The following is an 11,637-nucleotide window of genomic DNA, read 5'->3' as shown; positions in this document are numbered from 1 at the left end:
ATTGTATGTATGTGTTCAAGTATTAAAGACTTTGAAACCAGGGAGAAAGCCCTGATGGCCTCCGGGGTCCTGATTGCCTTTGGGGTCATTCTTCCCTTGAAGAATAGTGGTGACCTCAGCTAACTAGTTCTATGGGCTCATCCCGTGAAACCCCTGAGGTCTGACAGCCTTCCTTCTTTCGTTCTTTCCCATCTCCTACTCCTGGCAGTTATCCTCCTGGGGTGGCTGATTAATCTGTGGCTCACACCCACACTCATTACCCAATAACTCAAATGGCTGCTTGGCCATGTCCGTAATGTTCTCATTTTTTGCAATATGCATAGGCTGAAAATTTTCCAAATCATTAAATTCTACTTCCTCTTTGCTTAACAATTCTGTCTTTAAGTCATTTCTTTCTTCTCAAATTTTATTATAAGCAGCCAGGTGGAGCCAAGCCACACCTTCAACCCCCCCCCCCTTTTTTTTTTTAAAGAAATCACTTCAGTTAAATACCCAGTTTCATTGTCTGCAATTTCTGCTTTCCATAAAACACTAGAAGACAACGAACACAATGCAGCCACTTCTCTGCCACATTATAACCAGGACTGCCTTTTGTCCAGTTTCCAGTAACATGTTTCTCATTTCCATCTGAGACCTCCTCAGAAGGGCCTTACTGTCCATATTTCTACCAATATACTGTTCATGACCACTTAGGGATCTCTAAGCAGACTGAGGCTTTTCTCTACAGTTCTCATCTTTTCTTTCTAACCTCTAATCAGAATTATTATTTTTTTTTTTAAAGCAAACTCCACACCCAGCATGAGCCCACCATGGGGCTTGAACTCAGGACCCTGAGATCAAGACCTGAGCTGAGATCAAGAGTTGGAAGCTTATCCATCCACCCAGGTGCCCTTTGCCAGAATTACTTTTTTTTTTTAAGATTTAATTATTTATTCATGAGAGACACAGAGATAGAGAGGCAGAGACAGGCAGAGGGAGAAGCAGGCTCCTTGCAGGGAGCCTGATGTGAGACTTGATCCCGGATCTTGGGATCATGCCCTGAGCCACCCAGGCATCCCAACCGGAATTACTTTTAAAGATCTATTAGTGGGGCTCCTGACTGGCTCAGTTGGTAGAGCGTACAACTCTTGAACCCCATATTGGGAGTAGAGATTACCTAAAATCTTGGGGTGCCTGGGTGGCTCAGTTGGTTAAAGCGCAGACTCTTGATTTTGGTTCAGGTCATGATCTCAGGGTTCTGAGATCCAGCCCCATGTTGGGCTCCCTGATCAGTGGGGAGTCTGCTTCTCTCCCTCTCCCTCTGCCCTTCCTCCTGCTCTTTTTTTTTTTTTTTTTTTTAATTTTATTTATTTATGATAGTCACATAGAGAGAGAGAGGCAGAGACATAGGCAGAGGGAGAAGCAGGCTCCATGCACCGGGAGCCTGACGTGGGATTCGATCCGGGGTTTCCAGGATCACGCCCTGGGCCAAAGGCAGGCGCCAAACCGCTGCGCCACCCAGGGATCCCCCTTCCTCCTGCTCTTGCATGCTATCTAAAATAAATAAAATCTTATCAATGAATGAATGAGTGAATGTCTATTCATGGCATGTAGGCTTTTTCAAGCATGAACTTTCAAACTCCATTTCTCTACCCATTACCCAGTTCCAAAGATACTTCTCCACTTCCACATTTTTAGGTATTACAGCACCACCCCCACTTCTCATTTTCATATGTATGACTTATTTGGATTTATTGTATACATAATATATATCCATTTGTAGAGATTTGTATGAATACTTATTATGAGGAATTGGCTCATGCAGCTATGGAGACTGAGAAGTACCACAGTCTGCTATCTACAAGCTGGAGACCCAGTCAAATTGGTGATAAAATTGAGTCTGAGTCTCAAGTCCTGAAAACCAGGGATGCCAATGGTGTAAAAATGAGAAGATGAGATGAAATGGCCCAGCTCCATCAGCAAGGCAAGAAAAAAGGGACAAATTCCTCCTTCCTCTACCTTTGTTTACATTTGGGTCCTCAACTGATAGGATAAGACCCACCCACATGAGGGAGGGCAATCCACTTTCCTGAGTCCACCCATTTGAAATGCTAGTTTCACCTATAGCTATCCTCACAAACATACCTAGGAATAATGTTCAATCTGAGCACCCCATGGGCAATCAAGGTGATAAATTAACAATCATACCAAGTAACTTTTTCAAGGAGAATGTCTGGACTGCATTTCAAGTAATATAAGGTTCTAGCAATATTCTAGAGTGAGATTTTGATGGATAGTAAGAACCTTTGTCTTTAGAAATGCAATTTCAATGACAGTTGACAAAAGCAGTTGTGAGTGAGCACCTGCTTAGGCAAGACCACCTTATCTAGGGTCTTCATCCTCTCCCACAGACTGCCCTGCAGTGATGTATTAAAAAGAAATAGTTATTCAGATTGGGTCATGATCTCAGGGTCCTGAGCTTGAGTCCTGCACTGGGCTCCTTGCGCAGCAGGGAGTCTGCTTCTCCCTCTCCCTCTGTTCATGTTCTCTCTCTCAAGTGAATAAATAAAATCTAAAAAAATAAAAATAAATGGTAAAATGCAGAGGATTGTTTTGGTGTTGGAACTTGGCTGAGTTTCTGGGCTTTCATGGCCAAGGAAGCTATTTCCTGGACAAGAGGAAAGATGGTAGCAAGAGCTGCCTTAACAGCCTTGTATAAACTTGACTCTGAAAAAACGTCTGGAACTTTTTTTACAGATTGGTCAGAAATTTGAGAAAATACACTCATTGTGGCAGTGTTTTTTGTTTTGTTTTGTCATTAGGCTAAGCAAGCAATTCTCTGTGGGGGCTATAACAGCTACCATGGTCAAATTCTATAGAAACACCAACCAGAATAGAGGTTATTCAGAAAAGACAAATCTATAGAGATAAAAAAGTAGATTAGTACTTGCCTGGGCATGGGGTTGGGAAAACAGATTGACTACAAAGAAGCTCTTGAGATCTTTTTGGTGTTAGAAACATTCCAAGATCAGATTGTGGCAATAGCTGCGTAAGTCTGTAAATGTACTAAAAATCATTCATTAAAGTGTACACTTAAAATGGGTGAATTTTATAACATATATACTAAAAAGCTCCTAAACGTACACATGCGTATACACACACACACACTCACACCAAAGATCCCAGAATGGCACAGAATTTAAGCAATTTTGTTTCTAAAATAGGAATGGAAGAAATTTTGACTGTCCAGAACAAGATACAGGCCTCCACATTGCCAATTATTTTGAAATGTCATTGAAAAAGATGCTCCTACTTGGAATCCTGTTTGAATTCATGAGGGAGAAAAAACCACAGTACAAGGATGTATATTGTGTGCAAAAGGGGAAGGTTTGTAAATGTGCCCTACATCCAAGATTATTAATACCTGGAGCAAATGCTTCATGACCTAAACACTGAAGATACTAATAACTTTAACTATATGACTTATCGTTTGTGTTTCTTGTTAACTCGGGAGTGAAGTAATATAATCACAAACTGCCCAAGATTTAATTATAACTATTAATAATACCATGTAGTAGTGTGTGTGTGCAATTTCCCTTCAGTTTTATTCAAGTTAATAAATCAATGAAATCATATTTAAATTTGCTTGATTCTTGGGTAATTCACTTTCTTCTCATTTTTCCACTCGATTTTTACTCTGCAGAATCTTGATGTTTCAGTAAATCTTCCAAGTTAAAACCATTGACTCAACATTTTCCCCCCTAAGAATAAGAATACTGAGAATGAATAGGAGATTAGATTATGGAGCAAAATGTCTGAGTTTGTGATAACCGTGTTTTTTGGCTCATCAATTTAATGCAGATGGTTTTGAAGACTGTAATAAGTGTCTGTTCTTTTGTTCTAAATAGCAAAATGAAAAGGTTGAGTAATCAAAATTTATTGAAATTAGTGTAGTCTATCTCTTTGAATGCAATAGTAGATTATTTTGAGAAAAAACACTGCAGATATGTTGGGGAAAATGAATACATTTTTGTGTATTTAAAATTCTCCACTGTTTTATGTTGAACTGAATGATTTTTGAGGGAACTTCCACAAGAAATATTTATAATTCTATACCATGGTTGACATTCAACACTCATTACAACTTTATAGCATGGCATATATTCAACACTCAATTGCATTTCCTTGCTGTCTTGCACATGAAGTATATTCTTGCCTCAGGGCCTTTGCACTTGTTATTCTCTCTGCCTGATAGATCATTCCCTAGATGGTTATGGCCTACTGCTGCATTTAAGTCCCTGCTCAAATATCACTTCCTCAGAGAAGCCTTCCCTGATTAGCCCATCTTAAAATAGCAGGCTGTTACTATCCCTTTAGCCTGCTTTCTTTTTCTTCGTAGCACTTAACCACTGTCTGACCTTACATGCTTACCTTACCCACTAGAATGTAAGGTCCATGAAGGAAGGGACCTCATCAGTTCATTGCCATATCCCCAACAATGGTACATATTTGCTGAAATTAATAAACTGCAATTTAAATATTTACCTCTTTTTTCCTTCCTAACCAGACAGTAAATTAATGGCAGCCAGCCAAACACCCTGGTTGCTTATTTATCCTCTCTAAAGCAATAGCTCAGCTCTGCATCGATGGTAGACATTCAGCCACGATTTACTGAATGAATGCTCTGAAACATGGATGTGTTATGGGGCTAACTAGTCAGCATTCCCTGCAGGAGAACAAACTAATATCTTCCCTCTCAGCCCACATTTCATGAAGTTCTTTTATTTATATCAACTCATTTGATAATTTTGCCAATACTTTAGTAATTTTTAAGGTTTGCCTGAACAAATGGGCTCTCCAATATAACAAATGTTAATTTCTGGCATGAACTATTACTAACTTTGAATACTTTTTTTTGGCTTAGTTATCAGTGGCATGTAATGTGTTCTTTGATATCTGAAAAAATATTTTTAAAGACTGAATAATATTTAAAATAAAAAAGGCTATCTTGACACATAGCATGTGCAGGGACAGAGTTTTGGAAATGTTTTAACAAAGTCTTTTTGGAGATTGTTTCTAGATGGTGGGATTTTGATAATGTCTACTTTTTTTCAGCTTTCCAATTGTCTTGTTTGATTTTTTTTTTTTTTTTTTTTAAGTAGGCTCCATGCCCAGCATAGAACCCAACACACGGTTGAACTCAGGACCCTGAGATCAAGATCTGAGCTGAGATCAAGTGCTGGATGCTTAATCCGCTTAGCCACCAGGCGAACCTCTTGTTTGAATCTTAAAACAAGTTTGAAGTTTGTCAGAATAAACCTTTTCCTTTTTTTAAAAAAATTTTTAGGTATCTCTACACCCAACCAGGGGCTCAAACTCATAACCTCCAGATCAAGAGTCCGAGGCTCCACCAACCGAACCAGCCACGGGCCCCCAAAAGAAACCTGTTTCTATACAATGCTTTATTTTTGTATAATTTGTCCGTGTAAATAGCCTGAAGAATACCACTACTCGTTTTCCTGGCTTGGTAATTCTCAGTATGGATCAAATTGCATTCTGCGAGCACTTTTAATACTGACTTGTAGAAAATCACCAAAGAGGATGAACCAAAATTCTTTAGGGTTTTTTAGGGTGTGTTTTCCTATTTACGTCCATGTTCTTCTCTGAGCAAGAAAAACTGTAGAGCAATGCTTTGTAATCTGACCAATATTTTTTTCATCTTTGCCAAAAAACCCCCAAACTTTCCGGAATATCGAGCTCCTCAAACGGCCCCAACAGGGCATCAGGGACTCCTTCTGGACTTTGGACCAACCTCCGAGGGCACGCGGGAAACGAGCTCACTCTTTATTTTTTCTCTTTAGGATTTAAAATACTTAAAACTCCCCTTTCCTTGTCGTTGTTAATCAGGGACAAGGGAAGACAGGCCAGTAACCACTCTGGGAAATCTCGACTGATGCCAACGATACGGTCCTCGTTCCGAGGCTTAAAAGGTTTGGGGTTTTCTTGAATCCGGAGTGGAGGAGACCTGCCCGCGGCTGCCGGCGCACCTGGAGGCGAGACGGTTCCCTGCACGCCCCGCAGCCTGTGGGCCGCCGCGCCTGCACCTGCGCGCGCCTCGGGCGGGCTCCGGGCGGGGGCGGGGGCGGGGGGTTCCGAGCCGCGGGCTCACACGCTCCACAGGACGCGCGTCCGGCCGCGCGGGCGGCGCAGGGGCCCCGGGTCGGGGCCGGGGCCGGGGCCGGGCCGGGGTCGGGCGGGTCGGGGTCGGGGGGCGCCCGCGCAGCCCGCGTCCACGCAGCGTCGGGGCCGCGGGTCGCAGCTGGCCCGAGGCGGCTCGGCGCGGAGATCTCGGGAGGGGTCGCGAGAACCGAGGGGTCCCCGCGGCCGCCGGCCGGAGGGGGAGGAGGAGGAGGGCAGGGCGTGCGGCGGCGGCGCCTCCCACAATCCATTCGGTGCGGAGCCGGCGTCCGTCCGTCCGTCCGTCCTTCCGGCCCGGTTTCGGCGACCGGGAAGCCCAGCCCGGGGCCGGCGCGCGCGTCGGGGGCGCCTGGACGCCCAGGTACATGCAGCCTCTTCTTCGGGCGGCGCGGGACGGTTGGGCCGGGCGGTTGCGGCCCCCGCAGCTCCACACCGCGGCCTCTGTGACGCACGGCGCGGCTGCCGGGGCCGACCGGGCGGCGCGAAGGGGGCGGGGCGAGCGCGGGGCGGGGCGAGCGCGGCGGGGGCGGGGCGAGCGCGGGGCGGGGCGGGGCGAGCGGCGGAGGCCCCGCCCCGGGGCCGGAGGAGCGAGGACGCTACGGAGCAGGCGCGTCCCGCCGCCGCCGCCGCCGCCGCCGCCGCCGCCGCCGCCGCCGCCGCTGCTGCCCCCGCCGCCGCCGCCGCCGCCGCCGCCGCCGCCGCCGCCCCCGCCGCCGCCCCCGCCGCCGCCCGCGCTGCCGCCGCCGCCGCCGCCGCCGCTCGCCCTCTACTCCGGAGCCGCCGCCGCCGCCGCCGCCATTTGCACGGGGACCCCAGTGACAGGGGCTCGGCGGAGGGGCGGAGGGAGGGGGGGAGGGCCCGCGGAGCCCCCGAGGGCGGGAGCGACGCCGCCGGCGCCGGCCGGGCTCCCTGCGCGACCGCGCCGCCCGCGGCGGGCCCCAGCAGCAGTAGCAGCGGCGGCGGCGGCGGCGGCGGCAGCAGCAGCAGCAGCAGCCTCCGAGGCCGGGCGTGCGCCTGAGGCGCGGCGGCGGCGGCGGCCCTGCGGGCGGCCGGGAGGGGCGGGGGCAGCGGCCGCCGCCGTTTGATGGATCCGAGGATCGCCTGGTTCCAGCCAGAGCAGCTCGGACCGTCCAACAGTCTGTGGATGCAGATCTGGGAGACGACCCAGGGGCTGAGGAACCTCTACTTCAACCACCACTGTCACAGCAGCGGCGGCGCGAGCGGCGGCGGCGGCGGCAGCAGCACGGCCACCGGCGGGAGCGGCAGCAGCACCGGCAGCCCCAGCGGCGCGGCCCCGGCCCCGGCCCCGGCCCCGGCCCCGGCCCCGGCCCCGGCCGGCATGTACCGCTCCGGGGAGCGCCTGCTGGGCGGCCACGCGCCGTCGGCGGAGCAGCGGGACTTCCTGCCCCTGGAGACGACCAACAACAACAACAACCACCACCAGCCCGCGGCCTGGGCCCGCCGGGCTGCCGCGGGCCCCTCGGCGTCCCCGTCCCCGTCCGCGTCCCCGTCCCCGTCCCCACACTCCGCCGCCGCCGTCCCCGTCCCCGTCCCCGTCCCCGCCGTGGAGCCCGCGGACCCGGCCTCGGGCAGCAGCAATAAGCGGAAGCGCGACAATAAGGCCAGCACCTACGGACTCAACTACAGCCTGCTGCAGCCCGGCGGAGGGCGGGCCGCGGGGGGCGGCCGGGCCGACGGCAGCGGGGGCGTGTACAGCGGGACCCCGTGGAAGCGGAGGAACTACAACCAGGGAGTCGTGGGGTGAGTGCTGGCTGGCCCTGCGGCCTGGCGGCTCGGCGGCCCCGCGGCCCCGCGGCCCCGCGGCCCGGCCCTTGCACACGCGCAGCCGGGCACACGCCCACAGACGGTGGCTTGGGGGGAGCCTGGGCGAGGCCACCCCCCGCCGGCCTGCCTTCGTTGCCCCCCCGGGGCTGATGCCCGTTCCTCCATTCCTCCATCTCTCCACCATCCACACCTTCCCCCGCTCCTCCTTAGCGATCCACACCTGGCCCCCTCCCCCTCAGCCTTCCAGGCCTTTTCTGGACATTCCCTCAACCATCCACATCCTCCCCTCACCTCCCTTAGTCATCCACACTCTGGCCCCTTAACAGTCCACACCTTTCCCGGCCCCCACCCCCCCCCCACCCCCACCCCCACCACATCCATCTACTCTTTCCTCCCATCCCCCCTCCCCCAATCAAACACGCCTTCCCCAGGCTTCCCCCTCCAGCCCTCCGCATCAGCACACCCCAAGATGAAGTCTGTTAGCACAGGCAAATCATTGATTCCCTGAGAACATTCCTGTGTTAGTGCCTTTTGATGGTACAGGACCTGGAGGTGCGTTCCTTGCCAAGAATAGAAACATCCAGAAAGCTCCTCCTCCTCCCCCTCCCCCTCCCCCAATCCCAAACAGGAATCCTGTCAACCCTGTAAGGTTTTGCCTGCTGTTAACCCTTTGGCCCGTCTTTTAATTTTTTATTTAAAAAAAAATTTTTTTTTTCCTGTATTAGCGATGCCTTTTTTCTGTGGGTGAAAAATGGGGTGACAGCTGAGTTTAGGCTGGTGGAGATAGTGAGCTCTTCTGAGGCTGATAGAACTTTCTAGGAGTTCACGGTCCTCGGATCCAGCTTCTCACTGTAAAGTTGTCATTCTGGCAGATACAGCCAGTGCTTTTCGTTCTAGAGGGTAACTTCACGCTAATGAGTGAATGTTGCACCATTAATGAGTTTCTGGTTAAAGTTCAGCTGTTACAAAATGGAATCTTAGTTGACCCCTAGTGAACTATGTACATAAGCAGGGAATGTTTCCAGCTAGATTTCCCTTCTAGAAGAGCCCCCCTGTGCTGGAATAGGTTACTGAGTCTTTTTTTTTTTTTTTTTTTTGTAAAATAAAAAATCGGGCCGTATGTGTGTGTGTGTATGTATGTATGTATGTATGTATGTGTATGTCTGCGTGTGTTTAGCTTGAGTATGAAGAATGAGCTTTCAAATTGTTTTTCATTTTCCAGATCCTGTTTTACATTGGGGGCTACAGTAGGCAAATGTAATACCGTTAGTAAGCCTTTGTGAAACATTTTCTTAGATTCACCCATTCAGATCTGCCCTGCTTTGGCAAGCACAGATAGTTCTGTGTACCTTTTTGGAGGTCTGGGTAAAATGAGTTGGTGGGTTCCATCTGCTTCTAGTGGGCTGGTGTCTGCTATATGCTACTATTACAACTCCCACCTTTTATGGAAAATGCAGTCAGGCGTTTCAGGACTGGCACTGGGTTACATGTCAAACCTGTCCTCGCTTTCCAGAGGGGAACCTTTTAGGGTTGAGTCCTCTGTTGCTAAGCTTCAAGGGCGCTCTCCATGGTCATCACGTTTTAATAAAAGACCCATGGGTTCCATCCTGTTAGCATTTCCAAGATGAAGCATAAAGCGGTGGTTTAGCGACAAGCAAATTGATATTTAAAGGTTCTGGTAGTTTCATTTCACAGAAATAAGCTCCAGTTAAGTAATCACTGTCAACTAAAACCTTGAAGTTCTCTAGTTTCGTTTTACTGAAGCTTCTGCATGTGTGTCTGGCAAAGAGAGGTGATAAATCCAAAATAGTGGCTGCTTTTCTTTTTGACAGATAAGAAATTATTTTCTCCTCTACTTGCTCTTTCATGATAGGGATACTGTAAAAGGTTCATATTTGAACTTCGATAGAGTCAGGATGTTCTTATTCCCGATTCAAATATATTGCCCTCAGAAGGGATTAGGGAGAGGAATTTCCATTTCCCAGCAGGATTACTGTTTAAAAACTGATTGTAAACCTGTTTTTAAAACTGTTTATCACTTCATAAGACTTTTCATTCTTTTGCCTTTTCCTTTAGAGGCTGTCAGTAGCAAAAATTTCCTGTGTTATTAAGCAGTTCCTAACTTTTTGTAAGAGTGTCTGGGTGTTTAAAAATTCGTGTTTTGATTTATGGTTCCTTATGTCCTGACTTTTACAGAAGTTTTGCTATTTTTAGTACAGGTTTTTAAAAATCTGAATTCATGGTGCACCTCAAAGTTACACTATTTAGTAAAACTGTTACTAGCATTCTGAGTTCCAGGAACCGATGTTTAGCTAATAGGTCAACAAATTGTAGTGGTTCCTGGCCTCTGAACTGACAGTCCAGATAGGGGAGAGGAGTGGAAGGCACATGAACAGTGGACTGGAACTGGAGACTGCTGTATATATACTCTCTCTTGTATCTTTGGTTTCTGTGTTCTCTGCCTCCACCAAACTGGTTGACATACTTCCTGAACAGTCCAAGATACAGTTCAAAATCCTGACTTCTCTTTTGTCCGGGTCCTTCACTTTTGTCGTTCCTCCTTTGAACTTTTGAATTACTTGCTTCTCGCTCTTGCTATATAGCCTGCTTATGTTTATTTTTCCTTTTATGTATATGTTTCCTTTAGTCCACTAGGTCACTAGTTAAGATGGAAACTTTTTTTTTTTAATAAAGATTTTATTTATTTAGAGCGTCCATGAGCAGAGAGTTAGGGAGGCAGAGGGAGAAAGAGAGAGAGAGAGAGAGAGAGCTTCATGCAGGGCTCAATCCTAGGACCTTGAGATCATGACCTGAATTGCGATCAAGAGTCAGTTGCCTAACCAGCTGAGCTACCCGGGGGCCCCTAGGGTGGAAATTTTTCTTTTCTTTTCTTTTTTTCTTTTCTTTTCTTTTCTTTTCTTTTCTTTTCTTTTCTTTTCTTTTCTTTTCTTTTCTTTCTTTTCTTTCACTTGAGAGAGAGAGAGAGAGAGTGTGTGTGTGCGCGTGCACGTAAGAGGTGTGAGGGGCAGAGCAGAGGGATTCTTAAGCAGACTCCACTGAGCATGGAGCCAGATCCAGGGCTCAATATTGCGACCCTGAGATCATGACCTGAGTTGAAATCAGGAATCAAATGTTTAACCAATTGAGCCACCCGGGCACCTGGAAATTTCTTAAATGTAGAGTAAGATATTTGGATTTCATCCTGAAAGCTTCATATTCTCTTTCAAAATTGAATACAACTGACAGGGCCTGGTTGGTTGAGTTGGTGGAGCATGTGACTCTTGATCTCAGGGTTGTGAGTTTGAGTCTCATGTTGGGCATAGAGATTACTTAAAAAAAAAAAAAATTTTTTTTAAATTAAAAATCCAGGATGCCTGGGTGGCTCAGTGATTGAGTGTCTGCTTTTGGCCCAGGTCGTGATCCTGGAGACCCAGGATCGAGTCCCACGTCAGACTCCCTGCATGGAGCCTGCTTCTCCCTCTGCATGTGTCTCTGCCTCTCTCTCTGTGTCTCTCATGAGTAAATAAATAAAATCTTTAAAAAAAATAAAAAAATCTGCTTACCACCTAGCCTTTGTGTACCCACAGACTCAGGGAATTTGCTCGTGTTCCTTCTTTTTTTTCTTTTTAAAGTTGCTTTCACTATTCTATTTCTTGCAATTCATTTCCCTCCAAG

The 11,637-nt window shown here is 48.1% G+C and overlaps 1 protein-coding gene across 4 annotated transcripts in view; it reads left to right on the top strand.

Moving 5' to 3' along the window:
* The first annotated feature begins 7,210 nt into the window (after positions 1-7,210).
* TENT4B (terminal nucleotidyltransferase 4B) overlaps positions 7,211-11,637 on the top strand; it is a 79,867-nt gene continuing 75,440 nt past the window's right edge. For all 4 annotated transcript variants that reach the window (XM_038531082.1, XM_038531085.1, XM_038531083.1 and 1 more), the window contains exon 1: positions 7,211-7,938. In XM_038531082.1, coding sequence (XP_038387010.1) covers positions 7,262-7,938 — 677 coding nt within the window. In that variant the 5' untranslated portion in view covers positions 7,211-7,261. The remainder of the gene's footprint in view (positions 7,939-11,637) is intronic.

Source organism: Canis lupus, chromosome 2 (genome assembly GCF_011100685.1).
Source record: "Canis lupus familiaris isolate Mischka breed German Shepherd chromosome 2, alternate assembly UU_Cfam_GSD_1.0, whole genome shotgun sequence".
NCBI lineage: Eukaryota > Metazoa > Chordata > Mammalia > Carnivora > Canidae > Canis > Canis lupus.
The sequence above is the reverse complement of the archived record's forward strand: the minus strand, read 5'-3'. Positions and strand labels throughout refer to the sequence as shown.